This window comes from Chelmon rostratus, chromosome 17 (assembly GCF_017976325.1).
Source record: "Chelmon rostratus isolate fCheRos1 chromosome 17, fCheRos1.pri, whole genome shotgun sequence".
In the NCBI taxonomy this organism is placed as follows: domain Eukaryota; kingdom Metazoa; phylum Chordata; class Actinopteri; order Chaetodontiformes; family Chaetodontidae; genus Chelmon; species Chelmon rostratus.
In genome coordinates, this window is record NC_055674.1 from 13,857,564 (window position 1) to 13,879,055 (window position 21,492).

A 21,492-nucleotide genomic window follows, 5' to 3' on the forward strand; every position below is an offset into this window, starting at 1 on the left:
TAATACTGCCACAGCCATATTTAATAGCATGCATTATCCCTGTAAAAAATCATGCTTAAAGTAAAAGGATTCATTAATTAATCAAGGACATGGTGGGAAAGTGACTCTGCCAAAGGTGAAGCACATGTTAGTGTTTCTTTCCAAAGATGATCAACTGCAGTGAGCAGATTTTTTTTTATTTTGCCCTGTAATGCATATATTACATGCATGTCTGACAGCATCCTACTGTAGTAAACTGTAGTTTGATCCTTTCATGTCTTTTTTATGTTACCTGTCTGATAGATTTAAGTTGAACGTCCTTCTTTGATCACTGTATGTTATTCAGAATTTGGTGTGTGACGTAAATACCATTTAAAACCATACCATGTAAATGAGAGAGATGGTTTTGCTTTGGTTTTCGTCCTCTGAATTTGTCTTGTAAAGTTTGACACACCTTGAAGTGTCCCAGCTCTCATGTAAATACAAAACAAATGCAAAGACAAAGAAACAACTGAGACATGAATGTTTTCACTTTGTTTTTTTAGACAGTGACTGACTGAGGGTTGACTGTTTTGAAAGCTCCCACAGCCAAGCAAATGAATAAGGTGGTGAGATGGTGATAAGTCCTCACACACACTGTGGGGACTTCTAACATTACGGGCCAAACTAGATCAAATATACTAACAAAATACAAGTAATTTAATTATTCTTATAGTTTAATTGAATAAGTTACAAGAGATGTAGAAATTACAAAAGAAAATTCTAAAGGATGTCATGTGTATGACTGTCAAACTTGTGAATTTACATATGTTATGTGTATATGTGTTATATGTTACTCCCAATCCTTGGACAATGAACACAGCCAGATAGAACTATAAGAAATGGGCAATGATGCATTCAAGACGTAGACTCTCATGCTGAAATACATGTCGCCTTTTGCACTGATTAAAGTAGAACTTCTGCAACAAAACATGGATAATGATTGTAACTAACTAATGTAATTGTGTCTCTGTTCTGTCTTTCTTCTTGTTTTTTTTCTGTTCACTTCATTGGGATTAATCATCATCCTTTTGGCCCTCATCTGTCTGTTCCTCAGGCTTTTCCAAATCCTCAGACACTGAAGGTGCATCTTTCTGTTGAAATAAATTCGCAAATTCAGTATAAGTGCTGTTCAAATTCAAATGCAGTCACAGTACACAGCAAATGCTTAAAACCTGTACTGTTGCCAGGGGGTAGCTCATCCTTTTTATATACAAAACACTGAATATGGCATGGTAATATCAGTTGGGGTTTTGCCTCATTTTAATAGATTTATAAGGGATGTTAAGTGGCACATGTACATCTGTTTGAAACTTGCCAGTGATTCAACTTTTTAAATCCAATTTACATAAAAAGTGCTTAAGATAATGTCAAGGGACTCACCACAGATCTGTCTTTTCCACAAGAGCATGTGAGCCATCTAATGTACTCCTCTCGCACCTGGTGCATACAAAACAACAATTCAGTGCTGTTCAAAATATTCAAAATTACACAAAGTCTACAAAGCAAACAATTACACAAGAGCAATGCTGCTTCATTTTGATGACACCCCATAAAATATAAAAAATAATAGGTTATACGTCTGTGTAGCTCATCTGTTTAACAAAATGCAATGTGACATTCTATTCATATTATTAGTATTACACTAGCATCAATGGTGAAATGGCTTCTTGTGAGACTGATCTCCTGAAGACTACCTCCTTATTGAGCAGGCAGTGGACGATGAAAAGGAAGGTGCCTTGCTGGGAGTTGAGTAAAATGAAGAGCAACTGAAAGAAAAGATTTGTCTGGTACAGGCCCAGAATCCAGGTACAGCCCAGTATGACAAACTGGGCCACGATCTTGAACACAATCAACCTGTAAACAATGAGAATGTTCTTTAAACATAGACATCTACTGGGTGAAACATTTAAGACTTTGATTATGGTGACACTTGACATGTAAAGGTACAAGTACAATATGGGTTAGGGAAATATTACAGCAATAGAGGCATATTGCCTCTTCCGTATCTGCACATTCCTACTTGTCACTTTGATCATGAAGTATCATGAAGAGTACATAGGATACAATATAGTATAGAACTGAGTATTTATAGTATGTGTTTTACAGAATGTTTTTGATCCAAGACTAAACTGACAGAAGGCGGGACAGAAAAAGGTTCCATTAAAAATCCAGCTGCTTTGGGTGGCATCCCCTTCAAATCGCCTACTGGCTATACCATATGGATATTGTGTATGAAGTCAGGAAGGTAGGGTTTCAGGGAAGTGAGGATTGAACCCAAATGCAGACACAAGGATGAGATGAAGCAGTTTAAGAGAGTTTATGAACTAAAGATGATGGTAATCACAGGGAAGCAGGTAAGAGTCTAACAAAAATCCAAAGTCTCAAAAGGTCAAAAGAATGAAACCAAATTCCAAAATCAAAAAAACAAACAAAAAAAAAAACACTTGGGTAGTTGGGCTTAGCTCAGGGAATGAAGGCAGCACAGGGGAACACTGAACAAACACAAAGAATGTGTCACGGCTCATGGACAAAGACAACACTAGAAAAACAAGAAATGTGGCTTTGCTAAAGACAAAGACAAAGACAATATTAGGAAACACTTACAAGACAATCCTAGAAAACAAATACGAGGGGCATGGCATGGCAAACGAACATAGAAAACACTAAAGAACACTTACAAGAAACATGGCATGGACATGTACAAAGACAACACAAGGAGAAACACTCACTACTGGCATGACATCAGACAGAATCATAGACAACAACCTGATAAAGACTGAGGGGAAGACGGGCTTAAATACAGAAGGGAGGACAACTAATGACACACAGGTGAAACAAATCAGACAATTACAAGGGCAGGAAAACACAGGAAGTAAATCAGAAGAAGAAACATAACATGAACCTTCAAAATAAAACTGGATGTGACTGGAAGAAACAGACTATGACAACACAAGAGGAGAAACAAAAAACAGGCATGCCAAGCGCGGATCATGACATATGATCTGCCGCCTAGAACTTTCCTTTCAAGTCAAACAAGAAATAACACAAATATTTATTTCTATGCAAAGAGAATACCTGGTGTCTTTGGATTGAGAAACATCACTTTTCATGTTGGCCAGGGTGGGCCTGAGACTCCACAGAGTTGCACAGAACAATATCCAATTAAGCTTAAAGGGAAAAAAGACACAGAGGCTGAGCTGAGATTGAACATAGCATATTTCAAAAAAGAAAGAAACAAAAGACTTCCACACAAACCTTCAAAACACAATGTAAATAAATGTGTCTTTGTGTAGAATGAATAAATAGAGGTCCAAAAATGATTAGGGCCAATTTTTTCTTTGGATTGCAGCACATTCATTTGGTCTTCACTGTGAATCCAGCAGCGTGTCAAGACAGTCAACATGCCCAACAGCGATATATTATCAATTTGGTCCAGATAAGTTACAGTTAAAAAACACACCAGGCTGAGCTGATTGGATTTTCATCTAAATACATAGGATGCAATTGCTAATATCCAGCATACTCACACCGAGGATAACAATCACAGGACCGGTCAAAGCCCAGTTGAAACTGCGCTGTGTTGAGAGCCAGCATCTGCAGCACAATCAAACAAATAAACAATCATTTCAACCTACATGCACATCAGACATACACAAGAATATGAAGGAGTGCATGTGTTACTGTTTGTCCTACTCACACCCCGGCCTCAGTAGCACCGTATCCATCAGAATACACCAGTGCAGAAATACCCACAATCACAAAAGGAACACCATAGCCAATCAGGTAGAGAAATGGCCTGGGGAGGCCATCTCTCTGGATCACCTGCACCTTGGAGAGCCTCCGGACCAGCAGGTGGAGCTGTAGCGCCTCCAGCAGCATCCACACAAAACTTGCAACAACTAAGAAGTGGAGAAGGCCTGCCATGACGGTGCAGGACAGCTGTGGAGACACATGGTTTTGGGTGTTATTTAACACATGCGTGAGAGATTCCATGAAGTATGTTTGAAAGCAAAAACAACAATCTGCATCTTAATTTACTGCACCTCATGTGCAATATATCTGTCATTCCACAGCAGCAGCAGGTGAGATAAGGCGAGGTTGAGGCACAGGTGAAGACGGGCTGTGTTGTTGATCTTGGGGTTCCAGCTACACAGGAGGAAGGTGAAGATGGCCAGAGCAAAGAAGAACAGCCCGACAATCACGCACATTCGGTTGAGCCACTCGAGGAAGGGGTCCTCTGGTGGAGGCTGAGAAGGCAGTTGACAACACACTTAGACTCTGATCAACCTGATCTCAGGTCTGTAACTTTTAAAAGCATTTTATAAGTACTCTGTTGTGTCCCTGACCTTAACAACACACTTTTACCATGTACATAGAAATTTGATATACCTCCCCGATCTGCATGATGAGGGCAAAAGTCGAAAGGTGAGAGCAGCTGCACACTGTGTAGTTTTCATTAGAGTATGAAACCCAACAGCCCTCTACTGACCAACGCATCACTCCTGTTTGTCCCCCTTCTTTGTTCTTGCTTTTGTCTTCCCAGTACACACACGTCACTATTCCTGACTGAGGTACTTTCTGAGAAACCAAGAGACACAGAGGTTAGATGTATTAAAAGTTGTTTTTGGGTGGCTGGATGGATGATGGATGCTGCACCTTCTTATGTTGGATGGTAAAGTTGACAGGCTCGGTGAGGTTGGTGTTGTTCATTGACGGCAAGATCGCAGTGAAAACATCCGAGTACATCTCTGTCTTGTTCACTGTTTGAAAGTATTGATGGCTAAGAAGGCTCTCCATCCCATTTAGTGTCAAAAAGGCAGCTGCTGCAGAACCTGGGAGTGTCCACATGAAACAAGAACAGACATTTGTTCATGTTGATCACAGTGATCATGTTCTTTATAATCAGCTCTCCCTCACCATTGTTGGCACTGGCTAGCGCCTGCAGGTTGATTTCCATTGTCTGTCCTCTTGCAGAAAGGGAGTCACTGTCCATATCATGACTCCCTGGACCAAAGGCACGTAGGCTCAAATCTTGCACATGGATGAAAATAACAGCAGGTATAGATGATATTCACTGAGAATTCAAACATAATCTAATATAAACTAACTTTCTGCGCGCTACCCTTCTCTTACCCACAATTGAAGTCTGCAATGCTTTTTTGGTTTTGTTCAATGTTGTTGGCACCATCGCAGTAACTAGACGTTCTGAGATGCCCAGGATCACATTGCCAGTCTCCCCGTCTCCTTCACTACTCACGCTGATTGACCTGGCCTGTGGTCCGACGCCTGACACTTCCTGCAAGAAATGAAGTTGTGATGGTTAAATAAATAGGTCAACAAAAATACAAAGATGAAACATAATACATGGCTTTAATTTTGTTGAAATTAAAGTACCATAGATGCAGAAAAGCTGTTTGCCACTGTCTGCAAAGACACCAAGGACAGAGAGCAAAGCATTAGATCGAACTTAACTGCCTTGTCACATTATATCACATCTTCAGAATAACATTTAGGAACTGTGTGATCTGTCTCTATGCTTAAAACATACTTTCAATTTATAGTTAGTTGCTCATTTAAAGTTTACATTAAAAGGTATGTTTAACAAACCACAGTAGCAGTAAAGAGCAGTAAATAATACTCTTACTGTGTATTATTTGTTACTATTACTTATTACTGAGAGCAAGCCATGGGCTGTTTTATGTTTCTGTTCTCTACATACCACATCTGGTAAGACGACACCTATGTTGTCCTTAAGTTGCTGATCCATGTTGCCAAGGAAAGCTCTCTCTTTTGTCTGACCCTGCAATGAGAGTGTTTGTTGCGCATTTGTTTACTATACCACACTGTGAGCTCGGGATTTGTAAGAGAAAGCTACTATCTAACTTTCCATAATCTCAAAATCACTATGTTTTCATTTCACAATAGTGCGACATCAGTTGAAGTCTGCTATCGTGGAACAGGCTTGGTACCTGCTTCAACATACTAACAAGGCAGAGTCAGCACTGGCATCTAGATTTCCTTCTATCAAGACTCAAACAATGCTGCTTTATTTGCGTGGAGTTGGGATATTTGTCTGAACATTTTTATGCACAACATGGTCCTTTAAATAAAAAAGTAATCTGGGCTTACCTCTGGTGGTACTATTTCATCTAGAATATCTTGAATACCTGTCAGTAATTTAGAAAATATCGTGCATGAACATCTTTACAATTTCATACATTTTAATTGTCTTTCAACTTGATTGTGCTCACTTTGACAAAATGAGACCCCCATTTCCCACATGATCCCAGTTGAAGGGAAGAATCCATCGGGACAAGAACAGTAGAAGGTCCCTGGTGCATTAGTGCACACGGTTTGTTTACCACATAAACCAGGAGTCTCACTGCACTCGTCTATGTCTGTATAGAGAGAAGACACACAGGGCTATCTGTTCTTATACACACACAATCAGCAGAGGCACTGTGAATGTCAATCAGATACCGAACAAGACTACACACCTGTGCATGGGTTAGCCATGCTGGCTATAACGTCTGGCTTGTTCAGCCGATAACCAGGGAAGCAGGTGCAAATGTAAGATCCAATTGAATTTGTGCAGTTGGAATTCGGTCCACAGACAGTAGCATCTTCAACACACTCATCAACATCTGTAAAAAATGCAAGAGTTACGAATGGAACAGACACACTTTTTGGAGACGTCACAAAAGTATATTTTTATTATTTACACATGCTGCCTGTGATCTTTCTTTAAGAATTCCCGTTTTAATCCAAACTCTTGACCTGTTGAAATTATTAATCTCCCACCTAGTTCTACCTGGCTGCCATTCTTTTCTTTTTTCTTTAAGATTTTTTATTATTACCTCCTCTTAGAGCTAGCTGTGTGCATTTGGATACTTCAATCCAGTACTGTGTTGTGAAATCAATGCTGATTTTGGTACAAACAGCACAGTGCAGGTTAGGTTTATCAGTGTATCCTGTGATTACATTTCCTCTGACAATCTGCAATTTACTTAATTTTACACAAAAGACGTAAGCATTCCACACAAGTGAGACACTGGAATACCATATTTTTACTGGATACTATGCTGGAAAAAAGTATCCAGTAAAAAAAAAAGTTTGGAAAAAAGTTTCTGTTCTAATTTCTATTTTCTAAAATGTTTACTGCTGAAAAGTGTCTTCTTCTCTCTCATACAAAAAACAATGTATTCGAAACAGCAGCAATCCATGCACAGATGTTTCAACTCTAAGGTTTGCTACTGTGGTACCTATACAGATGTTGTTCTCGCTGGGTTCTTCGGCTGGTTGAGTTTGTGTGTAGCCCAGCTGACATGCACAGGTGTGAGCTCCAGGTGTGTTGGTGCAAATAGAATCAGGACCACAGACGGTTGAGTTGAAGCACTCGTCGATATCTGAGGAAGCGACAGTTACTGTAAGTGGCAATGTTCTCATCAAACTGAAAATTGGCCCGTCAGCGTATCATCTCTGCTTTTGACTAGGCTAAAATGACTCAGAGCAAATTACATTTGCCAAATAGATTACATACTGTCAAACATAAACAAATACCAAAAATCCAGCCTCTTTTCCTGGCTAGCCCCTGTGTTATTATAAATCAGTAGGGTTTCTCTGAACAGCTGAAACATGTTCCTGAGGGTTTTTGTCCATATTCTAAGCTAAAGGTGTATCTCTCACTGTAATAGATTGAAACATTCAAACACTCTGTGATTTTTGCAAAGACAAAATTAGCACTGGTGGCAAACACCAACAAATGTATCATATGCCATAAGTTTTGGCCTTTGCCATACTATCAGATCCTGCAGTTCTTGAAGTCTGTCACCAAAATGGCTGAATAATTTAAGATTTTTGTGTGTTGTCCACTTTAACTTTCCACTCTACCATTGTAAAGCAACTGTCTTCACCATGTAGGTACAGTTTATTTGCCCATACTGTGTTTCATATTGATGCACAGTTTTTTAATGGATTTTGTCATTGTTTATGGTTTTCAGCCTTAAAATGGATTGTCAATACCTGCAGAGCTCAACATATACTTTTTGACAACCAAATTATGGATAATCCCTTGCTCAGTACATATTACAAAAAAAAAGAATATATATATATATCATAGTATAGCATAGTATAGTATGGCCTATCATAGTTCAGCGTAGTATAGTATAGTATAGTATTATTCAACTCCAGCATCACATAACATAAGACTGTGTTTATGTTTTTTCCCACAGTTATTGAAGCAATGCATATTTTTATTTTATATATTTTTTCTACATTTTTTTTTCTTTTATATAGTCCAAATTTAATTTTGCTTGTATAATATGTACATATATAAAATCTTTTTTTTTTTTATTTTGTATTTTGTTTTTGAATTTTCTCTGTCTCCCTTGCTATTTTTCTTTCCAACACTATTACATCCTGCTGTAATGCCCAAATTTCCCCTAGCTGGGGATAAATAAATTTTTATCTTTTCTTATCTTATCTTAAGCAGAGTATAGTATAGTATAGTATAGAATAGTATAGTATAGCATAGTATAGTGTAGAATAGTATAATATAGCAGAGTATAGTATCATATAGCTAAGCAGACTACAGTATAGTATAGTACAATATAGTATGGTACAGACCTTGGCAAATAGGAGTGGCATCGGGTACAATGTGGTAGCCCTTGTGACATGCACACGCATAACTTCCTGGGTTGTTGTTGCAGGTCCCATGATCACCACAGACATTGTCGAGGCATTCATCAATATCTATAGAGAGCAATTGACAACAGGCTCATATCAATCTGTGATCACATTTCACAACCTGCATAAATATGACCTAATTACATCAAAAAGAGACAGAGATATTTTTTTATTTGTACCTTTGCATGGGTTGGACCCTGCAGGTGGTGATGCTGGATCTGTTGCACTGAATCCATCCAAACAGGTACAGATGTATGAGCCAATGGTGTTATTACAATTGGAGTAAGAGCCACAAATTCCTGCAGTCCTCTGGCACTCATTTATGTCTGCCAAGAGATATTATGGACATGATTTTAAAAACAGACAAACTGCGTGCTTTTACAGCAAATGAGACCTCTGGTTGTAGTTCCTGCTGCAATAATTCAATTTCACCATTTCAGTAAAATTAAATGTACTTACCAACACAACCATATGAATCTGGAGAGGGTTTGTGTTTTGGGGGGATTTCATACCCAGGAATACAGGTACAGCCTCCATAAAGATGACACTGAGCAAGTGGTCCACAGGCGTCTGAATAACACTTTGAATGATCTAAACAGAGACAAAATTACTATAATTTCATTCTATGATAAACTAACATTTAAAAATAATGAGTTGTGCAATCCCACACCCAGGCTTGGACTGGCAATGTAGCAACTTTGGTACTGTGTTATATGTGGGACCAAATATGGCAGTTCTTTCCATCTATTTTACTGGAACTGCAGGCCACATGACACAGAAAGATTCTTCCACACACACAACCAATAGAAATAGCTGTAAAACAAGGGAGAAACAAGTCTTTCGGCCATTTGGCCCAATAAAAAGTAGAAAGAAGTTACAAAGAGCCATATCATTATATTGATATTGTGCAATTCATATCTTGGAGAGTTTTTCGGTTCAGGCAGGTTACATAATTTGGGGCCAGTTATGGGTCCCTTGGAAGGCTGATAATCCTGCAAAGTTTGAGATTGCTTTTAAAGGCTAGCATGGTGAAAAATACTAGAGGAGTCGAGGTTCATCAAACTCTTTAGCAAACTCTTCTGTGGCTTCTTTCTTGGACTCCTTGCTGTGCTCAGTGTATGGAGTTTACCATGCCTCTGTGTTTGCAAGTTTAAAGTTCCTGAACAAATTGTGCATACATTTTCACTTACTTTTTGTCTTGTTTTTTAACTGTGACATAATGATTGCATGGTATTTGAAACCATATTTTTGTGAACATTCATTTTCCACTACTGCAACGGCAGTTTTGTAAAATGCTTTTCAATTTGAAAAGTAGACACATTTGGAAGTTAACACATTCAAATTGTGGATTACATGCTGTCCATCATTCCAACAATTTGCAGCAACTCACAGGTCACGTAACCCATAGCGCCGTGTGGGTGTTGTAATGGTTTGTACACGAAGAATCCTCCAGGACACAGAGCCACACTCACTGACAAACTAACGCCATTACAGTAAGAAACATAACCAAATGCAGTCCCTGTTGTGGGGGTCACAGACTCGGTAGTTGGATATGCAAATGGAATATAAATCATATAGTATGTGCCACCACGAGCGTTGCCTATACATGATGTAACAACTCTGTCTCCACCAATGCCCATAAAGCGCCACCAGTTGTTAAGAAGTTTTAAATCATCTAAGGGATAGCCCGGGAAAGAAGTTGATGTAAAGTCTCGGTTGCGCCATGGCTCAGTTATGTTGGTGTATCCATCACAAGAACCTGCAGGGAACAAGGAAGCAATGATGAATGACAATTTAATGGTTATTGTTAGAGGCTTTTTTTTTTTTTTTTTTCTTGTCTGTAAGTATGTAAATAATCCGTACCAGGAGGAAAATCACAAGTGACCGGGATGACAAGTAAGCCTTTGAAAAAGAGAAACAATGGAGAGTTAAGGAGAAGCTGTCAGGGATTTTGCTAAACTTTGTATAAATTATGTAAATTTGAAGCAAATAACAAGAAGTGATCATCTCAACTAAAATATAGAAATGTAGATTTCTATTCTATATTTTTGTATCATAATTATAAACATTATTTGATTGGAATAATTTGTATTTAATTTACGTCTCAAAACTCTGATCTAAAATAAATTATGTCCTGCCTAACCAACTTTATCTTCAAAAATTAAAATCAGCAGCACTGATTTTCAATTAATTCATAGGGACTATGCTCAGTCGATGAGTTTGTAGTTTTTCAAGCATCTATGGGTAAAGAAAGATTTCACTTACCCAGGAGAAGTGGCGAGGCACAGTAGTTCATCATGACTTGTCAAATCTGCAGATCGGGTCTGACTGCCTGAACTCTGCCATGTAAAATTTGCAACATCCAAAAATTGTTTTTAAAAGGTTTCATTCAAATGTAAAAAACTATGCAAATTCGCTGACTCACATTGTTGAAGGCTGCTTCACTGTTTGTAAGCAAAAGTAAAGTAAAGAGGAGAAAAGCTACAGATGGGTACCAGGCTTGCAACTTTGGTACCACGGTTTCATAAAGCAGCGTTTTAATGCTGCGAATATGCTGTGTTGATTTCATTTAAAGGTGTCAATAGATTTAGAATTAGATTTAGACCTTTAGCGAGTCTGTTCCAGAGTTTGGGGGCATAATTAAAAAGACTGCCTCTGCTTGTCCATTAGTTCTGAACAATCAAGAGGTTTGAGTCAGGGGATCTAAGAGGCCTAGCAGGCACATATCAATCAACCGTGTCGGACAGGTCAGAGGGGGCAAAGCCATTCAGCGATTTAAAAACTAATAAAAGAATTTTAAAAATGAATTATGTGACAAGCAGGTAACAAATGTAAAGATTTTAAGGTTGGAGTAATGTGGGCTTTCTGTCTGGTTTTCGTCAGAACACGTGCTGCTGCGTTCTGTGAGAGCTGAAACTGACCAATCGCTTTCCTCGACACACCAGACAGAAGAGCGACATAGTCGTCCAGCCTGCTGGTGGCAAAAGCATGGATTAACTTTTCTGTGTCTGGCTGGAGAGAAACGGTTGGACTCTGGAAACGTTCCCTAAATGTTAGAATGACACTTTAGTCACGTTAGTTTGATGTTCAAAATTTAGGTCGGAGTCAGTGATAACACCAAGGTTTCTGACCTGTTCCTTAGTGTTTAGTGTCAGTAGATTTAGTTGTTCAGACTGTTTCTCCCTTTCAGTTTTCTGCTCCAATAACAAGGATCTCAGTTTTGTCTTGAGTTAGTGTCATCCACAAGCTGGTGTCTAACATACATGTAATTAAGATGTTTTAAAAAATAATTTCCAAAATCTAGCTCAGAAATGGCAGGTTGGAGATTGGTCTGTAGTTAGAGATGACAGACCTGTCTAAATTGTCTTTTTTTTTGAGCAGTGGTTTAATGAGAGCAGTTTTAAAAGCTGTAGGAAAGGTGCCTATTATATTATAAGTTATTTTAGGAATAGCTTTATAGAAATAGTTACAAAACAGTCTCAGTCTCCACTCTAACTAGCTAACAGATGAAAGCTATATAGCCCACCTATAATCCATGGGAAAAGATGTGTTGTCAAAACACTTTGTACATTTCAATAAACTGGGAAAACTCAGAGGCAACAAAAGTTTATTATGGACTGAAAACAAAAAAAAAACACAAAGTCAAAGCACACAGAATATATATAGAGAGCTGACAAAAAATACTGTGTATACGTCAGGAACAGTCTTCTACGCTCTTCTTCACTCTCAGTCTTGAAACTTTGGTCCCAGTCACTAGATTATGGTATGTTCACATGAACACAGAGCTACATTGAGTTAAAAAACAAAAAGTAGCTGTTAGCCCTGTCACAGATATGCATCTGTGCACCACAGAGGTTAGTGATTGAAAAGCTATGCACTCATGTGGATAATCATAGAGTTCATGTTTCTAGATGAGGAAACAAGTGGCCTACATAAACAAGGGGGAAAAAACTGCACTGAACTAGGAAAACAACTGCAATAATAATGGCTGATGACTGAATGATGATACCAGAAAATGACAGAATGAATAATAGTAGATACAGCTAGATACACATGTACATTTGATGACCTGTCATCTGCAATCACAACAACAACAATGACTAAGGTAGACAATGTAGACCAGGCTTCTTCCATCTCTCTTTCGTCATTTCATACATTAGTCTTCTTCAGCTTTGTCCAAGTCCTCAGAGACTGATGGCACATCTTTCTGTGAAAATACATTTTTCACATTCTTTTTTATACAGCATTAAATGTGGGAGTGAAATTCATGCATGACACAAATCACAATTCCAGCAAGACATGTGACAGAAAACTTGCCACAGATCAGTGAAACACACTCACCAAAGTGTTCGCTGATATCATGCATTATGGTCTTGATATTAAAACTCACCACAGATCCTCTTTCTTGTTGCTTAGTGAAAGCACAGCAAAGCCATTTCTTGTATTCCTCTCTGACCTAGAAGATACAACACATAGCACTTCATCTGGAGTTATGTGTAAATGCTGGCAAAAGAAACGTGAGTAGTTGTGGTCTCAGAATAGAGAACGGATCAGAGATCAGAGAGCGGGGTCAGAGTCTACCTCCTTGTTGAGCAGACAGTGGACGATGAAGAGGAAAGTGCCCTGCTGGGAGTTCAGAAATATAAACAGGACCTGGAAGAATAGACTCGTCTGGTACAGGCCCAGAATCCAGGTACAGCCCAGTATGACAAACTGGGCCACGATCTTGAACACAATCAACCTGTAAAAAGAGAGAATTTAATTCGTTTTTTTCTAAAGAATGTATAATTCTTTATACATCGACGGCTACTGTGTGCAGTATTTTCAACACTTTGATTATATTGACACTTCCTCTATCAGTGTCTCTATTTCTAGTCTCCTCTATTTCAAATGCATTGAAATGAATGTTATGTGGAGACTGTGATACATTGTTCCTGTGTGTATATTATGTATGAATTGCCACCTTCAACAGTCCTGGAAACAAGCAGCTCTATTGAACAAGTCAAACACAAACAACACAAATTTCATATTTGTCATTTCCATGCAAAGAGAATACCTGGTGTCTTTGGATTGAGAAACATCACTTTTCATGTTGGCCAGGGTGGGCCTGAGACTCCACAGAGTTGCACAGAACAATATCCAATTAAGCTTAAAGGGAAAAGAGACACAGAGGCTGAGCTGAGATTGAACATAGCATATTTCAAAAAAGAAAGAAACAAAAGACTTCCACACAAACCTTCAAAACACAATGCCTGTGAATATTCTCATTCATCCAGGTCATTGTAAGCTTTAGGGCAATCAATCGTTCGCAACTGGACCTGACGAGGTCCAGTTGCGAACGATTGAATGCCCCAAAGCTTCAAAACACAATGTAAATAAATGTGTCTTTGTGTAGAATGAATAAATAGAGGTCCAAAAATGAATAGGGGCACATTTTTCTTTGGATTGAAGCACATTCATTTCGTCTTCACTGTGAATCCAGCAGCGTGTCAAGACAGTCAACATGTCCAACAGCGATATTTTATCAATTTGGTCCAGATAAGTTACAGTTAGAAAACACACCAGGCTGAGCTGACTGGATTTTCATCTAAATAGATAGGATGCAATTGCTAATATCCAGCATACTCACACCGAGGATAACAATCACAGGACCGGTCAAAGCCCAGTTGAAACTGCGCTGTGTTGAGAGCCAGCAGCTGCAGCACAATCAAACAAATAAACAATCATTTCAACCTACATGCACATCAGACATACACAAGAATGTGAAGGAGTGCATGTGTTACTGTTTGTCCTACTCACACCCCGGCCTCAGTAGCACCGTATCCATCAGAATACACCAGTGCAGAAATACCCACAATCACAAAAGGAACACCATAGCCAATCAGGTAGAGAAATGGCCTGGGGAGGCCATCTTTCTGGATCACCTGCACCTTGGAGAGCCTCCGGACCAGCAGGTGGAGCTGTAGCGCCTCCAGCAGCATCCACACAAAACTTGCAACAACTAAGAAGTGGAGAAGGCCTGCCATGACGGTGCAGGACAGCTGTGGAGACACATGATGAGAATCTTAAAACCAGTATGATTTTGGGTCTTGTTTAACACATGCGTGAGAGATTCCACTAAGTATGTTTGAAAGCTAAAACAACAATCGGCATCTTATCTTACTGCACCTCATGTGCAATATATCTGTCATTCCACAGCAGCAGCAGGTGAGATAAGGCGAGGTTGAGGCACAGGTGAAGACGGGCTGTGTTGTTGATCTTGGGGTTCCAGCTACACAGGAGGAAGGTGAAGATGGCCAGAGCAAAGAAGAACAGCCCGACAATCACGCACATTCGGTTGAGCCACTCGAGGAAGGGGTCCTCTGGGGGAGGCTGAGAAGGCACAACGCAGAGGCAAACAAACACTGTGATCAACCTGACGCTGGATCCTGAATTAGCAAACGCACATTCACGAACAAATCTATCGTACCTCTCCTGTCTGCATGATGACGGCAAATGTGGAGAGGTGAGAGCAGCTGCACACTGTGTAGTTTTCATTGGTGTATGCGACCCAGCAGCCCTCTACTGACCAACGCATGGTCTTGGTCCTTTCTGTTCTCATTCCTGTCTCTGTCTCTGTTTTGTCCTCCCAGTACACACAGTTCACAAAACCAGATTCTGGTACTGTCTAATGAAACCAGAGAGAGATGTTTGGATATGTTGAAAGCAGCATCATAAAATACATGTATCTTAAAAAGTAGATGATATATAAATTGGGCAGCACCTTCTTATGCTGGACTGTAAAGTTGACAGGCTCGGTGAGGTTGGTGTTGGTCATTGAGGGTAAGATTGCAGTGAAAACATCCGAGTACATCTCTGTCATGTTTACTGTTTTAAAGTATTGATGGCTAAGAATGCTCTCCATCCCATTTAGTGTCAAAAAGGCAGCTGCTGCAGAACCTGGGAGTGTCCACATGATACAAGAACAGACGTTTGTTAATGCTGATCACAGTCATCATCTCTACCATACGATGCCATCCTCCACAGCACTGTGTATTCAATTTGTGAATGTGCATTTCCTGTTGCGTATGCAGTTACTGATTTTATCCAGTTTCGCTATTATATGAAAGTCAACTTGCAACATAATGACAACAGAAATTTGAAGTCTGTGCAGGGTGATTTACTGTAATCAAAGAATGAAAACTGAGTGCACTGTAAAAGGTTCTACGTCTGTCTGTGGGTTTTACAAATATTTAACCAATGGAAAGTATTAAAAAGAGCTTAAAACTAAATCCCATAACTCCACTGGATCCTCAAACTGTAGGAAAAACCTTATAGCTCCACCCCACCTCCATCTTGACCGAAGTCCTGCACACAGCAGAGCTGAAGGTACACAGTGACGAGGGGATTCAGTTTTGTACACCCTCCAGTGGGGAGCAGTATTGACTCAAGAGACGGTGGTGAACACTGGGTTGGAGTGCAGTTTAGTCTAGCATTTCACTTCCAATACTGTCTACAATAGCCTGTTCATAGCACTTAAGCTTTTATAACAAGACACAAGAGGAAAAACTGAGCCCACACAAAGCTTAGATGAACTTGATGATAATGTAATTAATTACATTATTGTATCTTGACATTCACTGGTCAAAAACCTCATAACTTCATTTGAGCTTGATTTCATATAAACATATCTGAGTTTGCTTGGATTTAGGCACCAAAAAGACTTGGTTAGGTGTATGAAAAGATAATGGTTTGGGTTAACATCACTGTGACATGATGTAAATGAAGTTGCATTACTTAAGTTAAAATAAGTCGGCACTGACTTTTGGTTTCACGCAGCACATGAACAGTCCTGTGTTTGTTTGAGCCATCCAACCACCTCATCTCCTCCATGTGCAGACTTTCTTGCTATTTATGCTACACCTGACTTACTCCTTTGCTCCCGTAAAATTACTACAACCACTAGAGGTCGCAACTTCACAATTAATGTAATTATGGGTCGTAATAACCTGTTTGCATGGATAACCTACTGTATACAGATGCTTTATTCTGGTTAGGAAGGGCTGTTGGCGATGCAAAATTACTGCCATGATTCTTTACAAAAAATAGTTATACTTAACACCATCGTTTTCTCACCATTGTTATTTTTGGCCAGACTTTGCAGGTTAATGTCCATGATGTTTCCATTGGCTAACAGAGAAGAGCTCCCTGCATCGTGGCTTCCAGGCCCAATAGTTTCAAGACTTAAATCTAACACACAGATAACAGTTTGATTTTATATCCACATTGTTGACATACAGTAAATGTCCACAATAAACTAAGATGAACCTATCTTACCCACTGTAGGATTCCTCACGGTTTTCTTGCCTTGGTTCAGACCTGGCTGCACCATTGCAGACACTAAACGGTCTAAATTGCCCAGGATCACACTGCCAGTCTCTGCATCACCATCACTAGTCAACTTGTTTGGACTGGCGCGTGGTCCAACACCTGACACTTCCTGCAAGAATCCATATGTGAATAACCTGACCTGCCTGCTGAGGCAAATACAAAGTAGGATTAAGGCATCCTCAAAAGACTTCACAGTTACAGCAACGCAGGTTATTTATGGAACACGTACCATAGATGCGGAGAGGCAGTTTGCCACAGTCTGTGGAGAAAACAGAGAAAGAGGGAGGGAATTATGCACATGCAGTACAGTGTCGTCCACAGATAACTTGCATCACACCGATGCTGAATTAATTTCCAGTTCATGTAAAACTAGATATAGACACTTCTACCACTCAGGATTTGTAAAAACATCTTTCAAAACTGGTCCCTCCCTTCTCTGGCTTAATGAGCGATAGAGAGAGCAGTGGTGGTCGAGCAAGCTATAGAGTGAATGAATAGCGGGAGCAGCACTGGCAAGACCAAAACAGTGAATTAGAGAAATAAAACATTATTTTCTGTTTGTTTCTCTTTGTGTGTGAGAGAGAGAGAGAGCAGAGGAGAGAAACCGACACAGCGATGTAACCTGGATGCAACGTTTTTAGAGGCCTGACGTCACCTGTGCGCTCTTATTGGCTGCCCAAATGTCCTGACCTCAGCAAAATACTAAGAAAATAATAAAATCCAGGTAGAGGGCAGGATCTCTGCAGATACATAGACAGTCACACGCTTACTTTTGTATGGGTCTAGAACTTGTTTTTTAGGAAAATCCTGCATAGTATGCCTTTACTGAACCAGTGTAACAGTGTGTGTTCAAGTGTTCAAGCATAGAGCTCCTTATCTTAATGAAGCCAGTCAAAATTGACTCCTTCTCAATTATTCATATAGACAGTTTTTAGTATGAGAGCATCCAACCATGTATAACAGCAGATACTAATCAAATACTAATAACACAACCCTCTGTAGAGATCATTATTGCAGCCATGATCTATCATGGAAACAAACACGTTTTGTATTTTTAATAGGTTTCTCAGAGAGAGCCGCCGCTCTCTGTTCTCTACCCACCAGTTCTGATAAGACGATGCCTGGATTGTCCTTCAGTTGCTGGTCCATGTTTTCAAGAAAAGCTCTCCCTTTAGTCTGGCCCTGCAGCAAACACACAAACGTAACCACAGCTTTAATGTTATAAGCTGAAGTGCAGGTAACAGTGTGTAAGAGTCAAACTTTGATATGTTTTGGCAAATCATATTGATATTTGTGCAAAATTTTCACCTCCGCCTACTCAAATTACAAGTGTTGTTGTTTAGTGAAGGTGCCGCTGTTGCCAAGTAACAGATTTAATGAGGCGTGAGTGACTTGTCGGGCTAACTAACCTGAAACTTGATCTTGAGTCTAACCAAAGCTTACGACATGCATGTGTTGGTGCTTTTTTATATATATATTGTGGCTGTTACCCTATGTCTTCTTATCTGAAAAATTGTCGAAATTATTCTAATTCTATTCTCTGCTGTCAATATTTACCTTTGAGGGTTTTATCTCATCTAGAATCACCGGAAGACCTGTTGAGTCGGTGGAGAAGAAAATGACAAGACAATCACACACGAGTCATTCAGCACATGGGGATATTGCAGTGAACTGTATATGCTGTAACTGCATCCTAAGCTCACTTTTACAGACTGAGACCCCTAACGTCCACACGATTCCAGTTGAAGGGAAGAATCCATCAGGACAAGAACAGTAGAAGGTCCCCGCCCCATTAGTGCACACGGTTTGTTTGCCACATAAATCAGGGGTCTCACTGCACTCATCTATGTCTGTAGAGAGAGAAGACACACAGTCGTAAAATATACAGGAGCAAAATCAAAGGCCGCACAAGCAGTGAAGACGTTCACGCACCTGTGCATGGGTTAGCGACGCTGGCTATCACGTCCGTGCTGTTCAGTCGATAACCAGGAAAGCAGGTGCAAATGTAAGATCCGACTGAATTTGTGCAGTTGGCATCAGGACCGCATATGGTCGCATCTTTGACACACTCATCAACATCTGTAAAAATGCAAGACGCACAACTGAAACAATAAACTCAGACAGCTTTGTGCATGACTCTTGACTTGTGTTACACCAAGTTGCAATTAACAAGTTACATCTGAAAAGCATCAGTTCAAATACCAATACAGATGTTGGTGTCGCTGGGTTCCTGGTTCGGCTGAGTTGGTGTGTAGCCCAGCTGACATGCGCAGATATACGCGCCAAGTGTGTTGGTGCAATCAGAGTCAGGGCCACAGACAGAGCTGAGACATTCATCAATATCTGAAGAACAGTAAAAGCAATTGGCATGAAATTATAGATTTACAAAAATAAATGGTTGTTTTACTCCAGAATAAAAGCACCAAAGCAGGAGTTCAACAAAATTTACTCCAACATTGTTATTACTTGTTTTTTAGTGGGAGTTACTATGTGTGTAGTAGTGTTACTACAAGTGTGTAGTAAAGACGACGCTGAATCAGTGCTCAGTGATTGTACAGTGAAAATCTGAAGGATATATCTGCATCAGTTACCTGATGATAGTTTGATTGCATAGCAGCAACAATGAGGTAAAACAATGGCACAAATGCAATGCATTTATTTATGTTTTCTTCAATAAAAAAATCAAGTAACCCTTTATATTAAGGTATACATATTCACCATTACCTGCTTGCTTATTAGCATACACATTAGCAACACATATATTTATTAATCACTATAAAGCACTTATTAATGCCTTATTCTGCATGACCATATTCTACAACTGCTAGGCCATTAACTAATAGTTTTCTATCGATAACCTCTTCATTACTGCTTATTGACAGCAAGAAAGGAAGTTGTTGTACATGAATTACAATCTTAATAACCTAACCGTAACCCTTGATAGCCCTACCCGTAATAAGTCCTTTATAATGGTACCTTCACATGGGTTGGACCATCCAGGATGTAATGCTGGATCTGTTGCCCTGAATCCAGCCACACACAGACAGAAGTATGACCCAATGCTGTTGATACACCTGGAGTGAGGGACACAAGGTCCCTTAATCCTCTGGCACTCATCTATGTCTGACAAGATACATCACAAACAAGAGTTTAAGGTGAGAAACACAGTAGCTACATGCTTAGAAAGCACAGAAGGAGTGTACATGAAGCTTGTTAATATACTTTCAGCAAAACAAAACAAAAAAAAGAGGCATTTATAAGTCGCATTGTGATTACAGTTCAGATGAAATAAAAATGCACTTACCAACGCAACCATATGAATCTGGAGTGGGTAGGTGTGTTCGGGGGATTTCATACCCACGAACACAAATACAGCCTCCGCTAACTGCACACTGAGCAAGTGGTCCACAGGAGTCTGCATTACAGTTAGAATGATCTACACAGAGAAAACACACACACACACAGGAACAAACACACAAACCACACTCACGCTGTAAAGATGAAAGCAGGCCTTTTTAACTGCAGTTAGCAGCACATCATTGAGTGGATGTCATTGGATGGCAATGAGTAATCATTCCTTACAGGTTGTGTAACCCGAACCGCTGTATGGGTGACTTGATGGTTTATATATGTAGAACCCTCCAGGACAAAGGGTCACTGCCATTTCAAAAACATAAGCACCACACACTGAAACATCAGCACTTGCAATTCCTGTTGTTGGATCTGAAGATTCAGTGTCTGGTTCTGGGAATGGAACACGAATGGAGTGTTTGAAACCACCAATAGGGCCTCCAAAGCAGGGTTTTGTGATTCTGTCCCCACCAATCCCTGTGAAGCGCCACCACTTGTTTGTCAGATGTGCATCATCCTTTGGGTAGTCGGGAAAGGACGATGATCTAAATAAGTAGTTGCGCCATGGTTCGGTCCTGTTCATGTATCCATCACAGGAACCTGCATGGAGTGAAACATGCAGTGCGTTAATAATAATGAACAGCCTGGAATGAGAATCTGATGTGTACACGTGAGCATCATCCATACCAAGAGGAAAAATACAATGGCCAGCGATGAAGAGCGAACCTACAAAGCCCAAAGACAAAGAGGAGTTGTTGTTCGTTGATAGCTTTCCGTTGTTAACAAAGTATACTATTCATCATAATGCATGCACTGAATTTGCATCGCAACTTTCAGTGATTCTAATAATCTGATAAAGGACTGCATGTGAGCTAAATATTTGCAAGACTATTATGTAAGTTAGCTCTGCTGAACTGGTGCTGATGCTGCAGATGATAGACAGATGTATTCATAAAAGGCATGTAAAAACCTAGATTACAACAAACTGTACATTAAAACAACATTTTGTTGTTTAAAATGCTTGTATTTCATTTGGGATCATATTGTTTGGTTCGAAGAATAAAA

General features: G+C 39.7%; 2 protein-coding genes across 2 annotated transcripts; both read right to left on the reverse strand.

Moving 5' to 3' along the window:
• Positions 1–977: 977 nt before the first annotated feature.
• LOC121620427 (adhesion G protein-coupled receptor E1-like) lies at positions 978–10,112 on the reverse strand. Its single transcript, XM_041956466.1, has 19 exons — positions 10,097–10,112; positions 8,647–8,772; positions 7,284–7,427; positions 6,519–6,665; positions 6,273–6,419; positions 6,151–6,188; positions 5,741–5,821; positions 5,416–5,445; positions 5,155–5,317; positions 4,939–5,025; positions 4,678–4,853; positions 4,411–4,599; positions 4,065–4,268; positions 3,719–3,960; positions 3,549–3,615; positions 3,097–3,188; positions 1,716–1,875; positions 1,402–1,458; positions 978–1,112 (listed from the first exon to the last, which is right to left on the reverse strand). Exons 1-19 carry the CDS (start codon positions 10,110–10,112, stop codon positions 1,035–1,037), a joined length of 2,244 nt encoding a protein of 747 aa, XP_041812400.1. The 3' UTR covers positions 978–1,034.
• Positions 10,113–13,263: 3,151 nt separating this feature from the next.
• Positions 13,264–20,497, reverse strand: LOC121620428 (adhesion G protein-coupled receptor E1-like). The gene is made up of 16 exons (XM_041956467.1): positions 20,434–20,497; positions 20,053–20,199; positions 19,279–19,419; positions 19,009–19,155; positions 18,780–18,926; positions 18,634–18,671; positions 18,178–18,258; positions 17,306–17,335; positions 17,023–17,185; positions 16,822–16,935; positions 15,470–15,645; positions 15,176–15,373; positions 14,875–15,078; positions 14,508–14,747; positions 14,338–14,402; positions 13,264–13,447 (listed from the first exon to the last, which is right to left on the reverse strand). Exons 1-16 carry the CDS (start codon positions 20,495–20,497, stop codon positions 13,264–13,266), a joined length of 2,139 nt encoding a protein of 712 aa, XP_041812401.1.
• Between the last annotated feature and the right edge of the window lie 995 nt (positions 20,498–21,492).